This window comes from Chenopodium album, chromosome 17, assembly GCF_948465745.1.
Source record: "Chenopodium album chromosome 17, dcCheAlbu1.1, whole genome shotgun sequence".
NCBI lineage: Eukaryota > Viridiplantae > Streptophyta > Magnoliopsida > Caryophyllales > Amaranthaceae > Chenopodium > Chenopodium album.
Genome location: NC_137850.1, coordinates 37,071,325 through 37,098,244, shown reverse-complemented (window position 1 = coordinate 37,098,244; position 26,920 = coordinate 37,071,325). Strand labels below are relative to the sequence as shown.

General features: G+C 31.8%; 1 protein-coding gene across 1 annotated transcript; it reads left to right on the top strand.

Moving 5' to 3' along the window:
• The first annotated feature begins 2,736 nt into the window (after positions 1-2,736).
• Positions 2,737-3,784, top strand: LOC145588901 (uncharacterized). The gene is made up of 3 exons (XM_081645491.1): positions 2,737-2,778; positions 2,864-3,037; positions 3,128-3,784. Exons 1-3 carry the CDS (start codon positions 2,737-2,739, stop codon positions 3,782-3,784), a joined length of 873 nt encoding a protein of 290 aa, XP_081501617.1.
• The last annotated feature ends 23,136 nt before the right edge of the window (positions 3,785-26,920 follow it).

The following is a 26,920-nucleotide window of genomic DNA, read 5'->3' as shown; positions in this document are numbered from 1 at the left end:
AGAGGGCAGTTGGTAGGACCTGAGACCGACTTCAATGTTTTTCAGTGGAAGGTGGGTCATAGATTTGCTACTAGGAATGACTTCAAGCAAGTTGTTGCTAAGTTTGCAATCTTCCAAGATAGAAATCTAACTATAGTGTTGTAGGGAATATTTCAAGCATTATGATCCCAAACTTGAACCCCACTGTGATCATACACTAAAGTATGGTGGCGTTCCAAAGGGAAGAAAAAGAGAGCAAAAGAGTCGCCAACAAGTTTTAGGAACTTGTAAACCCAAAAGACAATCCAAAAGGACCATCAACTCCATAAGGTCTTGAACCAAATAGGGTTCGGGGATGAGGGTACGAATCCAATCTACAAAAGAAAGGACCCGCCCTATAAAATAGGCCTCTACTTTGTTCTGCTCGTATTCATGTGCGCTTTTCGAATAACATACAAACATTATATTAAACCTACCCTGTTTATCTATGTTGGTTGAATATTAATGCACAAATAAAACTATTATTGGCGATCACTTGAGTTAAAATCATATTAGCCTAAACCAAATTAATAATTATCTTATTAAGCGTGATTTCAAGTACAAATTCCCTTTAACAATCATAAAAGGTGTGATCAAGCAATAACAATAAAAAATATATCAAGCAACATAAGCATAATAACCAATAAACAATAACAACGATGATAATAACATGATATAATAAAGCTTAAATATAATAGCAAGATCCTAGGCATGATACTAACAAGATTCATAACAAACCCTAGCATGTCACTAAACAATAAAGATCAAAGCTTTAAACCTAACATGGTACTAACATGATATTAGAAAGAGTAAAGGCATCCTAAACATGATACTAGAAAGCATAAAATAACATCCTAACATGATACTAGGAATATTAAACAATAATAAACATGCTTTCTACATTGTGAAAGAAATAGGGAGTAAGCTAATCTACTTACTTTGAAGCCTCGTACCTCTTTCTAATAACAAAATACACAAGTTAGTAAACTTCAATGAAAATAATAAAAAAAATAATTAAAGAACTAAATTAAAATCAAATTAAATAAAGTTTTGACTAGTTTTGGACCAAACCCTCAGAAATTATCAACCTTTCACGTCTAGGGCGAAGGCAACTTCGAACTTGGCTAGGTGTTTCAAGATCTTGTGAATGCGGAATATTGTGTTTGTAAAAAGGTTGGTTTAGAAAGAGAGGGAGAAAGAATAAGCTATATTGCTCAAGAGAGAATAGAGAGAATTGAGGATGAGAGTTGATGAGAGATCATTGTTAATCATGAAAGTTGATGAATAAAAACGGGGATCCGAGGACCCTATTTATAAGAAAATAGTCAGAATTTGAAGAGGAATAAAACTCCACTCTGTCGCTAACAAACCGACCTTGTCGCCAGAAATTTATCTTGTCGCCAGGCGACGGAGTCTGTCGCGAGGCGACAAGCCTGTCGTTTGGCGACATAGACAGTTTTTGCGGATTTTGTTTTTATCATATCTTTTAATCTAGAAGTCCAATTAAGTCATATAATATGTCGTTGGAAAGCTCTTGAAGTCTACTTTCTAATTAAATTGGAATCAGATTAAAATATTTTGTAAATAAAAAGATATGGCCGAAATAGTGAAAGGGTGTCAGTTTTGGATAGAGTTTCGTATATCTTTTCATATCTTTTTCGTTATAGCTCGGATTTAATATTATAATATATCATTGGAAAGATAATTTCAAGATCTATCCAACCATATAAAATTTGGATAAAAGTTATGAGGCACGAAAATAATATCTGACTATCTTTGAACATCTTTAAATCCGAATAGAATTAGGAAAGTTTTAAAAAAGGAAAGTTTTATTTAAATCAAATTCCTTGATCTTATCTTTTCAAAAAAGGATAATTAAGATATTTTAGAACCTTATAGAAGATTCTAATCAATCCTAATTAGTTTAGGAATAGGATTAAACCTTTGGACCCTCCTCATGATCATTGGGTCGTAGGTAAAATCCGGTTTGGGCCCAGTTTAGTATTTTGGCCATAACTTCCTCATTATTCATCGCAATTAGGCTTATAATATATCGTTGGAAAGGTCTTCAAGACCCATCCAACTACACTATTATTGGACCTTAATTATGGACCAAACTAAACTGGTTTGGCTATTTTCAAACAAATAGAGTTATTTTCAAAAATAGAGAGAAAATAATTTTAATAAAACTAAACCGCAACACTTGACTTTCAACCACTTTCACCTAATTCGATTATGGTTTGACGTGAAAGGCATTCATCACTGGGTTTGGTTTTGGGGAGACACAAATGGGTGTCTACAAGTGTCAACAAATAGAAGTAGGCAGCAAAGAATTGGTGTGAGGTGCAGTGCAGGGTGTCCTTTTTGACTGTATGCATCTTGGGATTCTAGGAGTGCTTCCTTTGTAGTTAAAACAGTAATGGGAGACCATACTTGCATCAAAACAATGGGGAAAAACAAGAAGCTGAAAGGGTCATGGTTGGCTGAACAACTGCTGGATGTGTTTAAGGCTAGGCCTCACTGCTAACTAAAGTGATTATAGAAACAGTTAGGAGAGCTTATATGGTGATAATTAAGAAAGATTTTGCCTACAAGGTTAAGTGGTATGCTCACAAAAACATTATGGCTCTATGAGAGAGCATTATGGGAAGGCTGGTAGGTACCTTGAAGCTTTGAAAAGATCAAAGTCCAAACACACACTTGGACTTAGTTACATACATGGATAAGAATAAACCACATGAGATTTTTCAGAAGTTATATGTCTGTTTTGAGGGACTGTAAAAACTGGATGGAGGGTTGAGAAAAATAATTTGTGTGGATGCTTGCTTCTTAAAGACATTCTTAGGGGACAGTTGATGTCTACTGTAGAGAGAGATGGGAAGATCATATTTACCCAATTTCTTGGGATGTTGTTGAGGGTGAAAACAACAGCTCTTGGGAATGGTTTCTGAATAACCTCGGTAAAATCCTACAGCTTGGTGATGGCTCTGGGTTAGTGATTGTGTCTGATGAGCATCAGGTAACAACTGTACTTGTTTTCCTATGTTATTTGATTTACTTTTTATTTAGTTGATTCAGTATGTTTATTTATATATGTTTGCTTATCCAGACCATTTTAAGAGGGGTCAGTGAGACACTCCCTCAAGTTGAGCACAGACATTGTACAAGGCATATATTTGCAAACTGGCACAAGAATTTCAGAGGTGATGAAATGAAATTGATGTTTTGGAGTTGTGCAAAGTCATATAGTGAAGCTGATTATAAAGATGCACTGGAATCGCTGAGAAAAGTTAATGATGCAGCTGCTGAAGGTTTTAAAAGTTACAACCCAGCTGTCTTCTGCAGGGCATTTTTGAAAACTAATGTCAAGATAGATGTGATCACATCTAACATGGATGAGACATTTAATGGGTATATAATGCAAGCCAGGGAAAGGCATTTGTTGTACATGTTGGAGGATATGAGGGCAGCTTTAATGAGGCGGTTGGTCATTAAGAAGCAGAAAATGGAGAAATGGACAATTGTGTTATGTCTAAGGATTCAAAAGAAGCTAGAAACAGAGAAAGAGGAAGCTGCTAACTGTGAGGTCATAACTTCTACACAGATTGTGTTTCAAGTGAGTCATATCTTGGACACTATGTTTGTTGACTTAGAGAAAAGAACTTGCACATGCAGGAAATGGGATATGTGTGGGATCCCTTGTTGTCATGCAATGGCTAGTCTTTTCTTTTGCCATAATAAAGTAGAAGATTATGTGGATGAGTGATATAAGAAGGACATGTACTTGAAGGCATATGGGAATTTAATCCCTTCCCTTGAAGATGAAAGGCATTGACCAACATCATAGTTGATTATGGATCCACCACCCATCAAAGTGGGACTAGGAAGACCAAGGAAGAACAGAAGAAAGGATCCATTTGAGGACCCCAAGAAGCTAGGAAAGTTGAGCAAACATGGCATGGAAATAACATGCACTTTGTGTCAGTTAAAGGGGCATAATAAAAGAAGGTGCCCCAATAGAGGCACTGCTCTGCCACAAGCCCAAGAAGAGCAACCTGCTAAGATACCAAAGGGTAGGCCAAGGAAAGAGGTTGCACCATCAGATCAATGCATCTATCCTCTTCTACTCATCTAACAGCAACAGCTGAGCCTTCAAGAATAGGGAGAGGGGGTAGAGTGATCAGCAGGGGAGGCAACTCAGCTGGAAATACAAGGGGAGGGGAACTGGCATAGGTAGGGGAGGTGGCAGGGGCAAGGATACTTCAATTAGTAGAGGTGGGAGAACTGGAAGAGGTAGGGAAGCTTCAGGCAGCAGGGGAAGAGGTGATACCATGGGAAGGGGAGGTAACAAGGGTGGAAGTGGCTCAAGGGGTGGTAGAGGCAGAGGCAGAGGCAGAAATCAGCTCCCCCTGGGTTTTGGTGTGTTTATTACACCAGATGGTTCTACTGTCACCAATGTAAGGACACTTATTTAATAATTGGCTAAGTTTTGTACTTGTTTCAGTCACAATTTTGATCTCAAACTAACTTGTTTACTGTGTTTAATGCAGGGAGTTCAGCACCTCAAGATGTTTCAGCATACGCCACTACTTTCTCCTACAACTTCAGTCAAGGTTCCTCAAGTTAGAATAAGTTGTAATAGGGATGTATTAGTTTGTTAAGGTCAACATTATTCCTAAGTTTTTGTATTTCAAACTTATGTTTAAGTTTCTCACATATGAACAAGTTTGTATTTGTAATTTGAACCATTTCATGTTATGGAAGATCAGAATTCTGTTTATATACGTTCCCCTACTATTTTTGGGTTCTATGTGACTAGTTTTTTTGAGGTCAAACCATATAAATATATTAAACAACTTCCCAAAATGCAATAACTTTGAGCAACAACAATTAAACCAAGCAAAATAAGTCATATATTCATTCATAATGCCATGGTTACAAAGTTCAGTGAATATCAGCACCTAAACTTAACTAAAGCCCTACTTACTTAATTCATTAAGTCAATACTACAATAATTTCAATAATACAACCTTACCTAGCTAACATCCTTCTTGCATGACAAATTAAGTAAAAAAAAAAAACCAACACTTCCACATCTGAAAACTACCCAAAATACAGATGGCCCAACCAACCCCCAAACACTTATACTACACCTTAAGCACAACCCCAAAAACTACCTACACACTATCATCAACACAGCTTATTTCATCAACAGCACAATGGTGAATGCCCAAGAGAAGACCAGAGTAAGCATCAGCCTTTTGTTAGTGTTGTTTTCCTTCAATTCGAACATTGTTTCAGTTATAGCAATTCCCATCTCCTCCACCTCTTCAAAGAGCTTCTCCTTCTTCTTTGCCTTTAGCTTCTTCACTTTATCCTTCATCAAGTCCATTTCATACTCAAGCTCACAAATTCTGGTTTCCTTCTCCTGAACAATGTGCTGGAGTTCACGAACACCATCCATCTCATCGGCCCACTTGAAAAAGCCGCAAGTCCTCTGCTCCTACAAATCACCCAAATTAGCCAATTACGGTAGCAATAATTTACAATTATAAAAATCAATTGGAAGTGCAATTACTTACAGGCCAGTATGAACACCCAAAAAAGCGCTTCCCTTTTGTTGGACCATCGTATCGCACAGTCCTTAGTGGTGCAATTTCATTGTGGTAGCACATATCCTTAGAAGACGAGGTTTGTTTGGACGTCGACCTTGAAGATGAGCCAATTGATTGATGACTTGCCATTGAAAGAAATCTGGAAAAAAGAAAAGAAAACTTGCAACAGAAGAGAAGTTTTTCTTCTCTGTTCTGCTCTATTTTCAAATAATAATTAATAATAACAATACTAATAATAATTAATATTGAATAATAATAATTAATATTGTGTTGTTGATAATAATTTATTACTTTAAATAATTATAATAATTAATAATATTAAAAATAATTATAATAATTATTAATATTAATAATAATTATAATAATTATTAATATTAATATTAATAATAATTAATATTTATTATTCATAATAATAATTATTATCAATAATTTTAATAATAAATAATTCAAAATATTAGGAATTAATATTTAATAATATTATTAATTAATAATTTCTAATAATTATAATAATTCTTTCAGAAAAATAAATAATACTTAATTTTTTTTTTGAAAAGAAATACTTAATATTTAATAATAATACTAAATACATAATTTTATTTAATAATTATTACCAATGATATAAAAAGAATAAAAAAGCTGCAAAAAATTGTGTGCTTTAAAATATGTTCTTCCCAACAACCCTATTTACTCAAAAGCGACAATAAAGGTAATAACAACGAAGATCAAAGCGACAATGAAGATGATGAAAATGACTATCATATAGAAGTGGATGGTTAATTCACCATGATGTTAAACTCTAATCTAATTATATTCCTATTTTGATATGCGCTTGTAATAATTTGAAGATGTTAAATCGTTGTCTTTTATCTTTCTACTATTAACATATGTTAAATATGGTACACATATGTTAATGTTTTCACTCATCTAAATCAATGGTATATGCACTTAATAATAATAATAATAATAATGATGATGATGATGATGATGATGATGATGATGATGATAATAATAATAATAATAATAATAATAATAATAATAATAATTAAATAATAATTAAATAATAATAAAATAATAATAATAATAATAATAATATTAGTAGTAGTAGTAGTAGGCTAGTAGTAGTATTAATAATAATAATAATAATAATTAAATAAATAATAATAATAATAATAATAATAATAGTAATAGTAGTAGTAGTAGTAGTAGTAGGCTAGTAGTAGTAGTAGTAGTAGTAGTAGTAGTAGTAGTAGTAGTAGGCTAGTAGTAGTAGTAATAATACTAGTAGTAGTAGTAGTAGTAGTAGTAATAGTAGTAGTATTAATAATAATAATAATAATAATAATAATTAAATAATAATGATGATGATGATGATGATGATGATGATGATAATAATAACAACAACATTAATAATAACATTAATAATGGTATTAATAATAATGTCGAAATCTGCTCTGCTGTGCTCTGCTCTGCTGAAATTTAATCTACTATGCTCTGCTGACCCCTGCTCTGCTATCCTAAAATCTGCTTTGCTCTGCTGAAATTTAATCTACTATGCTCTATTCACCCCTGCTCTGCTCTGCTCTGCCTGCCCAGAAGCTCAAAAGAACAGGGCCTAATGGAGTCTTAGCTTTCTCTCTCCTTAACTGTTGGAATTTAATTGAGAAGAAACCGGATGCATTAAGAAATCAAGTGAGCTTACCGGTTTCAACAGGTCAGGGATCGTTGATGGAAGATAGGGGCAAAAGGTGGGATTATTTCTAGAATTTCAAAAGGTGGGATTGTTTGTGGAAGACCGACAAAAGGTGGGATTATTATATTCCATTTTTCCTTTTTAATAAACATCAAAAATCAATCAAACAATAAACTAAAATCTCCACTAAAACTATTAGCAAAAGTGCAAACATACACAAAATTACAAATACTATATCCCCTTTTATATCTAAAAAATCATTTGTCAAACACAACTTTAATTTTAAAGCCATACGCCTATATTATACTCTATAAATCCTTAATTTGTGATAATATGTACATATAGTAGTAAAATTTCAAAAACAAAATTGTAATTAACTTAAATATATAGTTATATTAAATAATTGAAATTGAAATAAGTTTTAAAGTAATTTCTATAACACCTATTATATGAATCAATTTATTATTACTTTTTTGGCAAAATCTAATAATATTCCATTTAAAAGATAATTAAAAAGGAGTTGAAATAATTATTTAGGTAAATGTATGTAGAATAATTATGAAAACCAAATAAAAAAGAATATATATTTGTCATAAAGATAATATAAAAGATTTAGAATGATATTGTTATAGAATCAAATATTAACAAAAAAAAAAAGGTTAAAAAGGGAAAGGGAAAAAACAGCACCAAGATGTGACACGTGTCACTCCCAGTGTCTTTTTTAGTATTAAGTTATTGATTGTTTACCAATACTTAACCAAAAAATGTGAGTGTTTGGCAATGTAACGATTAGGGTAGCTTTTAGTGGTTGAGGTAATTTTTTAGAAAAGTTAGAAATATTAGCTTTTAAAGTTAGAGGTAGCTTTTGAGGTAACTGTTGAAATTTAATCTAGAATTTAAAAATAAAATATTTATTTTTACATATAATAGCTAGTCAACCGCTATTTTACCGAACACTTATATCTAAATTATTTATCTTCACAGCTAACAGCTTGTTGATAACTAACAACTACCTTCACAGCCATATTTTGCCGAACACGCCCTAAGTTTTGTGTCAAGTCTGTCAACCGTATATGGTTAGTTATGGTGTGACCCGTGAGAGTGTATGACCATATCTAAGGTTTTAAAAAAAGAAAAATTTGACAAAAATAATCCAAACTATTCCTTATCTTCTCATTTTAATCCGAACTAATCTTTAACTTAGAATAAACCAAAATATAGGGGGTAGTTTCTCATCTTAGTCTGAGTAGCTTAGTAACCTGCTAGACAGGTTAAATAACTCGTGTGGGGCCCATTTTTTTAAATTGCATTTACTCCTCCTCTACCGTTCATTTTTGTAACCATTTATTTCTTCAAAATCACCATCTTCTACTCTATTTCATCTTCCTCTAGTCACCATCAAGATTTCATCTTTTTGGTTCCTCCTTCCAAAATTAAACCATGTTTGCTAGTGCAAACTCATTAAGCCACTCATCCATCTCAAACTTCTCAACTCATTTATCAAAATAATGGCTTAATGTGGATTGTCACAACGATGTTCTAGCAAAGCTTAGGTAGTCAATAATAGAGGAGTACATATTGGGAATCTAGGAAGCGTTTTTATGGATGTGGGAAGTTCCCAGCAAATGTTTTTTTTTCAATTTTAATTATTTTTTAACATGAATTTGAATTAAAGATGTGTGTGTGTGTCTGTTTTTTTTTATTATTGAATTGTGTTGTATGTTATTTTGTTAGTCTGAAAATTGCAATTGTTTCAAATGGGAGGAAGAGGTTACGCGAGATAAATTGAGGGAAAAACAAAAATCATTGATGAGCTTGTAATTAAAACTTATGGTAAGGGGGAAATCATCAAGAAGCTAAAGCGAAGGAACAAAAAAATTGAGCAAAAATTGATGGAACTTAAAGCTACAGCTTCTACACATGCAAGGAGGGAGAAAAGAATGTTCGTCTCGTCTCGCCTCTACGCTCCAATAACATGAATTGCAATTGAATTTTAATGGAATATTAGAAGCAACAAAATACATAATTGTAATCAAGAAGTGAAAAAATGGAAATTTACAAAATTTGAAGACATTGTTCTTTGATGAAGGCACTTTCATGGAGGAAACCCCAAGCTTTAGAAAAGACATGAAAATGGTACTCTGTACTATAGTTTTAGTGGTTAGATGAGTTAGGAGGAGAAAATGCAATTAAAAAAAGGTAAATGATTAACACACCCCTAAGGGCTATGTATAAGAAGCTAAAAAAGGAAATATTAAAGAAAATTAACATTAATTACACCGATCTGCGCGTGATTTTGTTACGAATTCTCAACTTAATTCCATTTTAGGTGGTATATTTAATGATTATATATAGCCTTAAGGGCTACATATAGCATTACCCTTACAAAAATTAAAAGTGCGGCCCACATATTAAATTTAACTTGTTTAGTAGGTTGCTAACTTGGTTAAACTGATGAGCAACTACCCCATATACTTTGGTTTATTCTAAGTTAAAGAATAATTTGGATTAAAATGAGAAGATGGTCAATAGTTTGGATTATTTTTTGTCAATTTTTCCTTTAAAAAATGTATCTTGTACCTCTGAAAACTTTCAAATACAACGTGTACTCTGAGATTTGTAAAAAAAATCTTATATATAATTACAGAGTCAATTCACCACAACCCTCTAAATCCCAAAAACTCAAATCTCATGCATTTGATTTTTTTATTTTTTATTTTTTTTATTTTTACAAACCAATAACTACCCAACTACCCATCCCACTACTTTATTTATTTAACTTTTTTTTTTCAAAAAAAAAAAAACCAATAACTACTCATCCCACTATATTTTTATTTTTTCAAGGGACTGCAAAAGCTAATAACATTTCACTTTTATTAAAAAAAAAAACACTACTAACATTTCACTTTGTGTTTTTTTATTTTACTGAATAAAATTTATTTATATTGAACTGAACTTATTTTTTACTGAGATTATTTTTGTAAGGTGAGGTGAACAAGGCCTACAAAAATAAATGGTCAAAGTTTTCTATTAACTAGGGCGGCTAATGCACGCGTCATAGCTAGCCATATTTGAAGAGCTTTTTCAGTTGATGACTACATTAATGAGGGAAAATATGTAAACACGTATTTTAGGAATATAAATGTCTACTTCCTTCGTTCTATTAATATTGCAACAAGGATGAAAGTACACATCTCAAAGCACATTTATATGCTAAATATCTATAATTGTGTAAGATTAAAAATTATAAAAATTTGATATTGTGAAAGTATTTTATGAGACAAATCCAACAATATCCCACATGACTATATTTGCTTAACATATAAATCATATTATATGGTCAAACAATAGTGATGAATAGTGCAAAAAGTCCATTGTTGCAATATTAATAGAACGGAGGAAGTATATACTATGTAAATAGTTTTTTTTTTTTTAAAAAAAAAGACGATTAATAGTAAAACAGGGAAATAACGCCCCTATTTATAGAGAAAACATCCAGAACGCTTCGGAAAGAGTCAGAATTTGACTTGAAGTAAAACAGACCCTATCACGAAGCGATACGGCTATCGCGACGCGACAGACCCTATCGCGATGCGATAGGCGCTCCGCAACGCGATGGCTTGATCAGGATAAAAATCTTGTACGGTGTCCTTTTCCTAATATAATTAGGTAATTAGACTTCCATAATTATCTTAATTAAAATCAGTTTTATCTTTTAAACACTTGTTTTATTTCAAATTGAATTCTTTATCTTTTCTAAATAATATAAAAGTATAATTATTAATCCTAACTCTATTAGAATTTAAAATAACCTTCTAGATTAATCTAGAAAAATAAAACAATTCCTAATAAATTTAGGAATGATAATTAATGGGCCCTCCACTTGATCATTAGCCATATAAAATCGTTTTGGGCCCACTTTAGTATTTTGGCCATAACTTCCTCATTATTCATCGGAATTGGGCTTATAATGTATCGTTGGAAAGTTCTTTTCAAACCCCATCAAACTACACCATTATTGGAACCATATCATGGACCAAACTAAATTGGACTACATTTTCCATAAATAAGGTACAAAAAGAAATATTTTCGAAAACAGAAATAAGTATTCTTATTAAAAACCGGGGGGCATTCACGAGAATCTTCCACATTTCACCTTGTTCGATAATCAATGACGTGAAAGACATTTATCACTGGGTTTGGTTTTTGGAGAGACACAATCAAGTGTCTACAGATATTATTTATTTTATTATGTTTGTGAGACTAACGCAAAAGTTTTCAAGCATTTGTTTGGATTTAATAAGGGTCTACAATGGTTCCAAGTTGTATGTTGACTTTGTTTGACTATGGTTTGACTTTACCTTCGTTTGGTTTGACTTTGAATTTGACTTGTTTTGAATGGTTTTAAAGATAGTCTTCTGTTGTGTGTCTTTGATAAATGCCTTAGCCGTTTAATTTCACGGTGGCGGTAATGTCTTAGATTTTTCTATTTTATACTTTAAAAAGGGAAAACAGTATTTTAAAGAAAAAGAATTTCTAGGGTGTTACACCCAGAAACCCCCACCCACCATCGATTTTTTCAATTTCTATGTCCCCCCAAATCCCTCTTCTTCTTTCTTTCTCTGTTTGTTTCAAGGTTGCCATCGGTTTTGTTTGCTTGAAGTAAGCTCATCCATTAATTTCGCTCGACAAATATCCTCACTCACAAAAATGAACTACATCTCCCTTGAAAGTCTGAAACTGAACACCCTAACCCACGAAACCCCCTTCCACGGATATCTTTGAGATTGAGATTGTAACAATCGTTGCGCGGCCACGATCAATCCCACGCCTAAAATCTACGCGCCCTTTCAACGCATACTTTAAAATTACATCGGATTGGAGCTTTTTTTCTTGGGGCTTTTCGGTGTAAAGAGTGATATGATATTAGTGTCGATGTCATTGTAATTGGTGCCTGCTTGCATTGGTTTAGAGGTGGCGGTTATGGTGGCGATGAGAAGCTACGGCTACCGTTGGTTGTGGGCAAAGGGCGGTGGTTGCGAATTAGTTGAGCGGCTGTGTTGTTGAATTGGTGCTTTGGTTGAAGTGTGGGCACTCGGCAGTGGTGCGATGGCGATGAGGGTTGGGTGGTGGTTTCAGGCAAAAGAGGAGATAGGTTGTGTGGGGGTAGTCGTGGTGTTTTGGTGGCTGGGGGTCGTTCAGTGGGCACCAACCCAGCGACGGTGGTGCTGCATTGTTGCAGTGGTGGTGAAGAGTTTATGTCTTCGTCAAGTGCAATTACTAGATATATAAATAAATCAAATTATGGAGAAAATTAAGTTCGTACTTTTGAGTCATCGTTATATCATAGCTAGATGTACTAATGATCTTTGGGCTAGTAAAATATGCCAAAGCCCAATTAGACGGATCCTATAAGGTCACACAAAGGGGCTAGATCGAGCATTAGAGGACGAGGCCCATGATGAGCAGTTTAAAGGGTTTTGGGCTTCCTAACCTAGTCTAATTATGATATGATTATAAGTAGACTAGGTGCCTAGATTATTTTGATAGAATAGTTTTACTGTTAAGTGAAAACCCTAATTAGGAAACACAAAACCAAGGCTCTCAAACTCTCTCTCTCTCTCTCTCTCTCTCTCTCTCTCTCTCTCTCTAACGGCTAGCTCCTCCTTTCTCGGCGCGGGTGGTGTACTCTTGGTGGTGGTGGTGGTTCGTGCGGTGGTCGGTTGTCCATTAAGGGTGGTGATTGTGGTTTTCCCCTTCACTCACCAATCTAGTATTGGTGGACGGTTCGTTTGAATCCCGTGGACTAAGTAGAGGAGCAACGCTTGGGGCTCTATTCTCTCCCTAATCTGTTAATTGAATAGCTATGCGGAGATCACGCTTCAAAGGTATAATTATGTGATTCTTGTGTGTTATGCATGCAATCCTTATTTAGGTGCTTATGAATATGATTCATGAAATTCCGCTTATAATACCTATAAAGTCCTACAGTGGTATCAGTTAACCTCTTACATGAACACACTTGATTATAATAATACGATTATTTAAAGTCCATGTTCATAATTTTATAATCAATTAAAAGGGAGAATTAATTTAATTATGGTTCAATTATCATATTATATGTGATTTAACTCTTGGAATTGATTAAATATAATTTAATTATGCTCAAAATAGCCATGAAGATGACCGTTTTTATGCCCTAAAATTGTTCAAAAATTTCGAACCCTAACACTAATTTATTCGAAAAATTCGAACATAATGAGTCATGAAAATTCAACTTTGTGTGCTTGTTTTGTTTGATTTCATTTTTAAATATGTTTCATAATTTTAATTAGAGTGATTTATGCATAATTTTTAAATATGATCATTAATTTAATTTTAAGAGTTAGAATTAAATTGAGATTAATATTATGATGAAACCTAATTTTAAAATTGAATAGGGATTTAATTTTAATTATGGACTGATTTAATTTAATTTTAATAAATATTGTTTTAATTAAAAAAAAAAATTGGTGGCCGACAGCCACGATTGCTGCCGACTGGGGTCAGTCCAAGAGGGAGGGAGGGATGAAAGGCAGGTGGTCTGGGTGGCTGGGCAGCAACGTGCAAACGTTGTACGGCTCCTGTCACTGCTGCCGCTGTGCTGTTGCTGCTGCTTCTTGCGGCAGCTAAATGCAGCCAGCCTCCATGGCTAGCCTTAGCTGGCCATACACGGTGGCCTGCAACCACAACAGTGCTGCTACTCGCTGTTGTCCTTACGGCAGTGTCTGCATGAAGCACCCAGCCACCATGGCTAGCCAACCATGGTGGCCGGCGGTGGCATACGGTTTTTCAAAAAAAAATTGTTTTAAAAATATTTTAAGATAAATAATTCAGGTATATTTTGGGATAAAATTAGTTTTATTATGGATAAAATCATCTTTTTATTTTAGGATAAAATCAAATATTTTCAAAAGTTGATTAATTTGGTATTATCCATATTTAAGTTGTTAAATTTGTAATTATCTATAATTAAAGTGTTTAATTTTGAATAAAATTTGTTAGGATATTCCGAGCTATTCTAAAAGGGTAATAATTGATTTAAATAATGTGATTATCTATAATACCCCGAAAATTCCATTTCTTTAAAAATACCTTCTAACTCCAAATAAAACACATTTTTAGGAAATATCCAAAGTATTACCGCCACCGTGATAACGGCTAAGGCTATTTTCAAAGTCACAGAGCGGAAAACTAACTTTTAAAACTCAAATAAAATAAAGTTTAATAAAACCAAACTCAACTTTAAAACCAACTTACATTAAACCAATAAGTTGGAACCATCAAAGGCCCTTTTTAAAACCAAACTAAAATATAAGTAATAATTAATGTTAGTGTCAAAAATTACATAGATAATTCAATACAATAAATAATAAACAAAGAAACATATAACCCTCTTCGCTCAATCCCATCATGCTTGATATGCTCCTTCTACCTGTACTTCTCTTTATTTCAACCTCACCGATCACCATATAATATGCGTCATTGTAGGGCCAATCCAAAGAAAAGCCAAACACAAACAACAAAGCACGAATCAGCAAAAGCTGAGTACATATGTACCAATAGGAATAAACACACTAACATGAATATCCTAGCAATAGACAATAAATAAATAAATGAATAAATAAATAAATAAAACATACTTGCCATACAACACAAGCAACTTACCTTTGACACACAACTCTACTTTACTTTATTAATATATATAGCTTTGGATAACGCATCGAACAGGTTTCCTTCCTTAAAATATCCCATTAAAAAAGGAGCTTCTAATCAAGGAGCTACCCCAATTGGCACTTACTATGTCACACCTTGGTGATGGAATTCCAGCGCATAAATAATAGTAATTTTGATCTTATTGTTGTGATTAATTATTATTATTATTATTATTTATATTACCATTAATATTATTTTTTATTATTTTTATCATTATAATTGTTATTTTTACAACAATTATCATTATTTTGCTTCTTGTTTTTTTTTAATTACGTGGTAAGTATATGCTAAAATATTTTTTTATCTTAATAACTTTTTTTTTAAAAAAAAAAGCTATTTAAAACGAAAAAAACGAGCAATAATAATGATTTTATTTCATAATTCCCAAAATACATGAACAATTTGTACTTCTAAACTACTAAATTACAAAACTTTAAAGTACAGCTAACACCACATGTATTTTTACCCTGGTTTTCCGAAGTAATTTCGGGCTTCACTTGTGGATTAGCAAGTAAATTAATGCAGTCATTAGGAGGACCACTAGCCCCACAATGTACATAAAGTACACCCGTATCATTCTCATGTCTTCCTCGAAGGAAAAGACTGGCTGATCTTCCTGGTTGTCTTGAAACATGGTGGCCGAAATTAATGGTGGTTTTGTTTGGTTTTTCGAGTAAGGAGGGAGATAGAAGAAGATAAGAAATAAATGGTGAACGGAGATTTGAATAAGGGTAATCTTCTTTTTATAGTAAAAAGTGGGTATTTATACCGTATTTTTTTGTATATCTATAAAATTCGTAAAGTACAAAAGTACGATATTTTTTGTCTCGTCAGGGGAATATATTATTTTAGTTATAAAACAAGTATTGTTTAACCCTTTAAAGTCTAGTAAGTAAATTGGTATGTTCACTTAGAGTGTTAGACTACTTTTTTATTTTATATAGTGATTTTTACGATTTGTGCAATACTATATTATTTGGCCATCTTACCTATAAAGTCCACTACTCCAAAGACTCATGCCCAACCAAGGTAGGGAAATGACAAATATTCCCTTTTCTGCAACAAAGTTTACCACACCTTAAAAGGTACCACACGCCATAGCACTAAAGGAAGCTCCTTGAATGTACATTTTTTTACCACTATAAGCCATGAAATAAGATACTACTACCTTTTTTTTATATATATTCCCTCAATTTATATTGGATCCAATGAATTTCAATTCGAACCAATTGTACCAGTAACTTTCTGACATAATAGATGTATGGACGTGAGCGATTTGCGAGGTAGTGGAAACTTGATAATTAGAATATAGGAATGTTTTGCGTACATTGGAATAATACCATCTGTATTTCAGCAAATATAGTGGAGCAATTATTTCGCTTTTGGTTATGTTTTACTGTATGCGGCAGCGTACATTTAGGATCTTGCGCCTGCGCCTGATCATTTACATTTCGTTGTCTTTGGTGGAAAGAAGTTATGGTTCTAACATTCTTTTGTTTCTTTTTTTGTTGTTTTGTTTTTTTCCTTTTGTTTTTTTTTTTACTTTTTTTTTTCTTTTTCATTTTTTATCTTATTTATTTCTTATAACTTGCTTATTTCGGTCTAATTTTTGTATCCTTTCGTCAATTTTGATGAACAATAATCAATACTGAAATAATGCTACCTTTTTTCCCCCACGGTTAACATTGGATCCGATAAATTTCAATTTAGACCAATTATATCAATATTTATCTGACGATAATTGAAACAGCTGGATTTCGTACGCATCACATATTGCATACTACTATACAAACACTATTTGATATTCGAACACTATTTGACACTATTTAATTCACCATTATGATTAGTTATGTCGCCGACATGAACTTAGATACCTGTCTTATTCGCTGTTCTGTTGTTTTGACCTAATTTTGTATCTCTTGTCATCGTCAATAGTGAAATAATACCACCATAATAAATATAAATTTGTGTTTTAGGGTAAGATAGTTTATAAGTTTATACTTTTATAAGGTTGCCCGGTTAAGGAAATGATTTTTACTCTTAACCATGTCAACTTTGTGATGTATGGTTTCACATAGTTTTTTTTTTTACTTTGACCATGTCAATTCATGACTTTATATACATAAGGGTCATTGTTTGTAATGCTCGTGTGTATAAGATTTTGTTGTATGGTCAGATGTTTTTTTTATAAATTTATGTGTATTATCTAATAAGAACAAAGGTTAATTTTTATTTTTATATATAAGCTCTGACGATATTTGTCTGACTCTACAAGTATTGTAACCTTATGTCTTTGAGTAACTTTCAGAGCTGACATCTTAGGGAGTTATTTGTTTTATAAGTGTTGTTTTAGTAGCTTGGTGAGTATAATAATCACTTAGTAGGTTTAGGTACTCTGTCATACGTATACCACGTGAGTATTTTTTGTGTTTTGACGTGACTTAGTTATATATATTTTTCTTTTTGTAATGTCGTGGCATTTTAGAACCTTATTTTTATGTATATCATTATTAGAGTATGATTTAGTTACAGTTTTCTTTATTTTATCAGTTTAAGTGTTGTAAAACTGATTAATTAGTTTGTTACATAAAAAACAAAAGAATTTAATATCAAGATCTTCATTATTACCAAAATCTTGATATTTACCTTTTAAATCCTTAAGTTACCTTTTATTTATTTTATTTTATTTACAAATTAACCCCTTTATTTTCCTATAAATACCCCCCTAATTTTCTCATTTTAAAACACCAAAATTTCTTACTAATTCTCTCTCTAAAAATTCTCTCTAAGAAATTCTCCTCTAATATTTTGCTTTAGTTAAAATCTCTCTAATTGAGCTTTATTTTCAAGTTATTAGCTTATAAAAAGCATCATCTAATTAAGTCGTCATTTTTATTTTAGTATTGTTATTATCTTTAATTCCTATAAAAAACCACAAAAAAATTATTTCAAGTTCAAGTATTATTTTTCTTTATTATCCTTGTTAAAAAAATTTAGTTTAATTGCTTATGTGTTCCCAGTCTATATTAAAATCAAAAAAAGTTTATCTCTCAAGATTTAGTTTTATTTTTTCAAGTTTATTTTCCTTAATCAAAAACAAAAAAAGGTTCATTAGCTTTATTTTGCACTAATTTCTTTTAATATCTCAAAAATTCCAAAAAATATCACTTAGGGGGCGTTTGGTTCGCAAAGTGGTATGGGTTTGGAATCAGGACTGGGTTTAAAGTGGTATGGGGTTGGAACTTGATACTTAATACCATGTGTTTGGTTTAATTCTGGAATGAGATCTCATCCCCTTACATGTTGTTTGGTTAGAAATTTATTGGAATGAGGAATCAACTCCATTTTTTCAAAAATCTTTATTTTAATTAACCAGCAAAACCAATTCTCTAAGAACAATAACTACAACGCAATAGTTAAATTTTAAACAGACACATTCAAAATTATCACAATACTTGAGATAATTATTTAATATCAAAACTAACACTTAAAAACCCTGTTTAATATTCCAAGTGAACATTTATTCAAAGAAAACAAATTCATAAACCATCACATTTGCCAAATTGTCATGAAAATAGGCAGATTATTTCAAGCATTACGACTCAAAAGGTCAAGCACCACCTCCTTTTTCCATTCATCATTAGGACTTGAATAGAAAATCTCCATTTGGCTAGGATTTGATGAAAACAAACTAGCAGCTCTTATAACTTCAGCTTGGGTAATTCCAAGCAAACCTCCAATCTCAGATAATAGCCTTCTCTTTTGTTCAACAATCTCTTGTTCACGCTCTTGTGTTGTACTCATGGCAGACGCAATAGTAGCAAGATGATTATTCATATCTTTCATAAAACCAGGGAATCCAACTGCCATATTGTCAATAGATGATAAATTTTCAAATCGAGTAGCTCTCTTTTTCTCATTAGTCTTTGGAGTCTTTTCCTTTTTCATTCTCTTAGCAAGAAGGAGGTTGGGGTTGAGTATAATCTGTAGCTAAACCAGGTGAAAGAGTACATATAACTCTTCATTGTCACTATCATTATCAAGGTGAACAACGTCCTTTTCAAGGTTATGGATAGAGTCCTCAGGCAGCTGAGCTGTAAGCCCATTAGCTCTATCAACACCAAATATATCATCCAGCTTGTAAATAAAAGGAAAAGGAGTCTTCCATAATCCTCCAGCTTTAGGATGAGTCTAAAAACATTAGTTATACATTATATTAGATTAAGTAAAATGCAAGATTTTATAAAATAAATAAAGAAAAAAAAGAAATTAGTTACCCTGCAAAAATCATCATAAGCTTGTCTCTCACATTGTATTGTACTAGTTTCCTCATCCCACTGAAACACGGATGTCTTGTTAACCATTTCAGCAACTATTGCATACTTATCTTTGAACCATTTGAACTTTGATTCAATGTGAGGAATGGCTTTTAAACCACATCCAGGGAACTTAGTGTTCAGCATAAGCTCCAACTGATTCAAGTATCCATTCCTAAACCCTCCTTCTCCTTTCCATTGTTGGTCACAACTTAACTCCAACAAACAATCAATCAAAGCTTCTTCCTCCCCTTTCTTCCAGAAGCGCTTATTCTTACCTCTTCCACTTTGAGAACTTTGACCATTTGCAGCCATTCTAATTAATCAATTAAGTAAGAATACATAACCAAATAGTTTATTTATGATATATAGGAAGCAATATTGTATCACATAATGAAAGCAATTAAAAGTTAAATAAAAATATCATGTCCCTTGATTAACATAAAACACAGACGAGAAACAAAAAATCATAAAATACAAAGATCGTTTCACAAAACACCAAACACAAGGACAAGACTAAAGAGAGTCATTATTCATTAAAAAAAAAGATCATGTTTTTTTATTTTGCCTAGCTCTCCAAGCATTAAATAAAGTTTGCGCTAAATTATTCCTAAAGCCGATCCAAGCATTTGATGGTTGAACTTGAGTAATGTATTCAACATTATCACCAATATCCTCATTCTCATTCTCACTCTCATCTGATGACTCATCAACCTCAAAATTTGTGGGCATGTGCTTTCGAATTAGATTGTGTAATAAAGCACACACTGTAACAATGCGATCTTGTGTGAGAGTTGAAAAAAAAGAAGGGCTTCTAAGAATTGCCCACCTTCCCTTTAACAAACCAAAAGTTCTCTCAATTACATTCCTAGCTTTAGAATGTTTCATGTTAAAGTACTCCTCAGCACTTATAGGTACTTGATCCCCCCCATTCTTTCAAGTGATAACGATGCCCTCTATATGGTGCAAGAAACCCATCACAATTAGTGTAGCCAGCGTCTACCAAAAAGTAACAACCTTGAAAATCATAGAATAGATTGAAGTCATTATTAATTGTAGTAATGAAAATTGTTATATATCATATGGTTATTTTTAATCACATGGTTTACCTTTAAAACCAATTCCTTTCCAATAATTAAACTCAATTTATTAGCAAACATGCTTTTGAAATCAATTTCATCCTTTCCAATAATTTAACCAATAATTCCAACTCAAAATTTCAAACAAATTTCAATAATCAATATCAATAGTTAATTCAATAAACCAATTCCTCTTTAAAATCCAATTCCTTTAAAACCAATTCCTTTTAATCCAATTCCTCACCCCCCAAGCTAGTCTCCTTATATTACAAGGCTATTCTTGAGGAAAGACCCGGTCATACAAAGTCCAATGCCTTATCAATAAACCAAATCCGCATAGTGGGATTACCAACATGCTTGTAAAGCATTAATAATAATAATTCAATAAATCCTCTTTAAATCCAATAATTCCAACTTTTAATAATAATAATTCAAACTCCTTTTTATTTAGTTCCACATGCTTTCAAAATAAACCTTTTAAACATGAATAATAATTTTAATTATTTAAAACATGATATAAAATCAATACTCCAATTTATTTATCAAAACCAATTTATTTAAACATACTTTTATTTCATAAATCATAATTCAATTTACTTTAATTCAATCTTCATAAAATCATTCAACATGCTTATTCAAACCAATCACTTTCAAGGTATTTAGCCACCTAACGTACCTTGATCCTTGCTTAGCAAAAACACACAAAAGTAACCTCAAGAATCTTGATCGAACACATCCTACAAATAAATATAACCTTAATCAATATAAGGTTAACAAATAATCACAATAATTAAATTAAAAACCCCCAACTATATGTACATGAACCTTTTAAATTAATTTCTCATAAACATCATTAAAAATCTGATTTTATATAATTAAAACTACTCATAATAATTTTATAAATCCCCGATAATAATAATAATAATAATAATAATAATAATAATAATAATAATAATAATAATAATAATAATAATAATAATAATAATAATAATAATAATAATAATAATAATAATAATAATAATAATAATAATAATAATAATTGAATAAGAGAAGAGAAGAAGAAAAGATAAGAAACCAAGGAAAAGAGAAAAATTGGATTTGCGTTAGAAAGAATAACAGAACTTGCAGAGACTGTAACTCCTTCGATATAACTCCGAATTGGGTGATTCTTTAGCCTAAACTGAAGGATTTTTCGAGAGGAACAATCTTTTATGAAACATTAATACTCCAAGAACTGACCAGAAGTGCCCGAAAATTGGCTTCAAAGATAAACGGGATGATTTGTGTAAAAAGAGGAGAAGAAAAGAAGAGAATTGGTGTGAAGAATGTTAGAGGTATGGAGGGGTATTTATAGGCTAGCTCATGCAAGAATTAGGGCAAGAGAATGTGGAAAGAATTATGGCAAGTAGGGTTTATGGAATTACTTGGAGAAGAAAAAGAAAAAAATATGGAAAGTTTTGATATTAAGGTGATTGTGTATAATAAAATATGGTAGGTATGTTTGTCCTAAAAAATAATATGGCAAGGAAGATTACTTGGGGAATAATCAAGAGAAATAAAAGGTAGGAAAATATGATGATCAAATATTAAGAAGATGGAAAAATAGAATTAAGGAAAATAATAGATTTTTGGGAGATAATTAAAAATACAATTTACCAAAATAATTTCCCCCAAAATAATTCAAGAGGGCCGAAAATCTTGAGCTTTCCATAGCTCAAATTTTCGGATTCCCTTAGTAGTATTTAGGAAGATTTTTGCCAGGTTTAAGGAATAAAAATAATTGTGTAAATAATATAAAATAATTAATTAAATAATTAATTAATTAAATACCAATTATTCACCAATAAATAACTAAGAAAATCAGATTTACTATACATAGAAAATCCGAATTTCCTAGCTAAATAAATGTGAATTTTAGGCCATTTAATATAATTAATAAAATATAATTTTGCTTTAATTAAAATATCCGAAATATATAAATAATCCGATTTTTAAAATAAGATAAATGGATAATAAATCTTATCCAAAATAATAATTAGATTTCAAAATACTTTTGGCGCCAAAATTCAAATATCATTTTGGTTCCAAATAATAAATTTACTAAAATACCCTTTTTATAACATAATTCTTAATTAATTAACTAGAAAATACGTTTGAAAATACGGGGTATTACAACAAAGTACACGATTACTACCTTGGTGCATAAAATGCACTAATGACTTCCTTGACTCAACCTCAACTATGTGAGTGAGTAATAAATTAACTTCTTGACTCGACCTCAACTTATGTGGGTGAGTAAATAAATAAACTAACTTTCTTGACTCAACTCCAATAATAAATGGGTGAGAATAGAATCATGAATTATGCTCAATAAATATAACTTTAGCTCTTTTCAATAAACATAAGTCTTGCTTATTAATTACATGCCTTCTTGATAATGAATAATAAATAATATAACATGATTCAATTACTTTCAACTTGCATCAAGCTCACAATAGTTATTCCAATATATTCACATGCTTACATATAAGACATGGATAACCAATCAATCAATTCAAGTATCACAACACAACTTAACATGATACTAATCTCATACTCGATCCAATTTAACTTCCTAACATGGTACTACGCACAATTAAAATATCCTACACGCATACGTACATCAAATCGTCTTTCCGACTAGCCACAGTGCTAGAAATTACTCAACTTAAAGCCTCCTACAATACCAAATACATAAACTCAATTACTCCCTTATTTACACAAATTTCCAGCAACTTTTAAACACTTTAAAACCTCTCTAATAAGTTTAAAACCTTTAAAACGATTTGTTTAAGTGGGTAATTAAAACCACAAAGTAGAAACTCAATTATAGTGCTTATATAAAAATTCCACCACACTTTTTAAGGTTTAAACCCCTCAAATAAATCTAAAAAATCAATTAAAACTACTTAAAACCTTCTTTATATATGGGTAATCAACCCCTTTTTATTAAAACACCAAAGTAGTACTAAAATAAAAATTCTAGCATTAATATATTAACAAAAACTCATTAAAACTCCATAAAGATACAATCTTTAAGCTTTATTAACACTTCCAATCAATGGGCATATAAAACCCCCAAATTAATTGCAAATTAGAACCCTAAAAATCAATTCTTTTATAATTAGAATCCTAACTTTTAATACGTTATAAAATCTGAAAATAAAACACTTTATAATATAAAATTTACAATCTTTAATCATCAAAACATAATTACAAAACATACTAATCATGTTTAGACAATTAAATTCAATACCCAAAATATATAATTATAGGAATAATAATTAAAACAAGATAAAAGAGGAGAGAGAAGGGAAGAACCACCGTGGGTGGCTGGCAGGCGGCTGGGCATGGGACACTAGAAGCGTGAAGTGGCACGCCGGTTGGTGATGATTGATAATGTGGTAGCGGGAATTCGGCAGCAACAAAAGGTATCATGCATGACTTCCTATGCATGGGAGTATCACGCATGAAATCCTAAAAGGCAAGGAAAAAGAAAGAAAATAAAATAAGAAAAAAGCAGAAAATAAAATAAGGAAAAATAAAAAGAAAAGGGATAAAGAATACTTACCCCAAAGATATGATTTTTAAGTGTCTTTATGTGGGAAAATTTTGTGATTTTGAGAGGTATTGATAGAGTAGAAAATAGGGTTTAAGTTTGGGCTCAATAAATAAAGGGCTTGAGTTAGGGAATATTTAACCCACAAAGGTTCAAATAAAGAATTGGGGTTAGTTAAATGAAATGGGTAGGTCCAATAAGAGTATGTAGGAAGAGTTTACATACGATTATTTAAATGTACCCATATAATTAATAAACATTTGACCCAAAATATAATTTACTCTTATAAAACTTTATAATTAAAATACTTTAGCCCTTTAAAATATTTGTTTAAAATACTTGAGCCCTTAAAAATACACTTATAAATACTTTATAAAAATACGGAGTATTACATTATCCCATAATTAAATAAGGATATAGTTGATTCTAAAATTATTTGATTGGCTAGTAATTAGTATAGAATCTCCTAAATTAGTTAGGATAATCATGGGAAAATAAATATAACTTATCTTCCAAGATTAAAATATGATTTGATTCTATCTCATGCCTAAATTAAAATATATGATATTTTATAATTGGTCATGAATAATATACGATATTATCTAATTATGATTTAAAATATGAGATATTAGGAAGTACGTTGCCTTAATTATGAACATTCGATGTTGTACTTTAGACAAGCATGTTGAGTGATTTATTATATGGCACTTTTATACAATATATGATATTTATGTTTCTATATATAGACTAGTATGACCCATAGATTCTAAATATGATCTGTGCATCGTGATGTATTTTTGTTAATCTAAATATGACTTGCGTACGTTAAGTATTTTCGTAACTTTTATCTAAAGTAAATAGATTAGTTATTTAAATAGTGTTAATCCAAACAAGCCCATGAAGTGAAGGCCCAAATGAGTAAGGTGGATGGAGATCCATGAAGGTTCAAGTGGGATCATTTCATTTCTAGTTTTCTTAGGACTAAGGGGTCATATTATATCATGCTTTATTTTATGCATTAGTAGATTATGCATGTTAGATTTCATTTATGTTAATTGATGATGTGCTAGAGTTCACTAAATAATCACAACATAATAAATCTAAGTCCCAGTAAAATTGAGATTATTTTTCCAATTAGATACCCAACAACCCTTCGATCGTGAGTGATGGGTCAGTCTCAACAGAGTGTCACTTGTTATCTTAGATAATTTGGGGTAGATCACGTTCTACACATTTGGTTGGTTATGCTCAACAAGATTACCTAAAGAGTTTAAAACCTTGAAGCAAAGGGTAATAATTAAACGTGTGATGGTATGATTATGCAATTCTTGTGTGTTATTGGTGGACGACTCGTTTGAATCCCGTGGACTAAGTAGAGGAGCAACATTTGAGGCTCTATTCTCTTCTTAATCTGTCAATCGAATAGCTATATGGAGATCACACTTCAAAGGTATGATTATGTGATTCTTGTGTGTTATGCATGCGATCCTGATTTATATACTTATGAATATGATTCATGAAATTCCGCTTATAGTACCTATAAAGTCCTACAGGTAGCAGTTATGGGGTAGGAGAAAAAGAGAGGAGGGTGGTAAGCTTGGTGGCTGTGGGGAGGTGGGCAAGGCCGGGGAAGAAGGAGAAATGAAGGTTTTTTTTTTTATTATTGAATTAAAAAAAGTAAAGAGGTTTAACAAAAAAAAAAAAAACCAGCAAGTAAGTGGTCATTTTGGCCTGATAAAATAAAATGAGGTATAAAGCTTGGATTATTGTACAATAATCAAAAGATTGGATTATTAAAAATAAATCGTTCAAAGATTAAATTATTAAAATCAAATTTTCCGACATATAAATACACATTTTAAAGGATATATAATTGACAGCACGCTATTTATAAGAGTAATCTTGTAACTTTTATAAGGTAAGGGATAGGGATATGTGCACAGAAAAAACGTTTTGCTTAAAAAAATACGTAGAGACTCTAGAGAGTAGATGGTCAAACCTGAATTTCTAATCGGAGTATATTTTTTATTTTATTTTATTTTTAACGGTGAAACATTAGGAAACATGAGATGCAAAAGACTTCCTAGAGAGAGAGAAAAAGAAAAGAAAAAGAAACCCCAGCTTTGTAACCTCCGTCCAGATGAAAACCCTAGAATTTCCTCCCTGTCGGTATCGCTACCGCCACCATCACCACCACCACCACGCCTAGCTTTTTTCAAAATCGTCTCCTATCTCGATCTACACCATCAATTGTTTGTTATCTCTACCATGAATTTGAACTCAGCTCCCTGTTTACAACTCGCTTCTAACTCATCCGAATTTAACTACTCAAACTGAAACTCCTTTGTCTTGGAAAGCGTGGATGTTCATCCCTCAGATTGCGGCATCGTCCATGGCCGTGCTCACCATCAAAGCCCCATTTTGGCTAAATTTTTCCCAGAGAAGTACTCTTTACTCTCTTCCTTTAATTTTTATTATTTTGTTTTATGTGAGAATCAATTTGAAGCCATTGCTTCTACTGATTAGCGACTCTAATAGCTTATCTTTGCTTTATCTACTGTCGAATTTTAATTCCCTTGCTCATATGATTGTGAATCAATTTGCTTATTGTTTCTTCTTTGGGTTGACTTTTCTTTTGCGTGTGAAACACTTTGAAGCTAATTCTTACTATTGGACAACTTTTGGCTATATTGCTAGCCTTTGCTATAACACTGATACTTCTCCTTGCATGGGGTTTATTATTATGATTTATGTTCTCAAGTGGGTTTCCTTATTGAGAGCTTTTTCCATGTCTACTAATTCGGCATTTTATGGCATATGGCTCATTTTATGCCATTATGTGTACTACC

Excerpts from the sequence above, each read along its gene's own strand:
- LOC145588901 (XM_081645491.1), top strand. The coding sequence starts at position 2,737 with ATGGATAAGAATAAACCACATGAGATTTTTCAGAAGTTATAT. Across the intron at positions 2,779-2,863 it reads AGATTTTTCAGAAGTTATAT|GGGACAGTTGATGTCTACTG; the intron begins GTCTGTTTTGAG and ends AGACATTCTTAG. Across the intron at positions 3,038-3,127 it reads TTGTGTCTGATGAGCATCAG|ACCATTTTAAGAGGGGTCAG; the intron begins GTAACAACTGTA and ends TTGCTTATCCAG.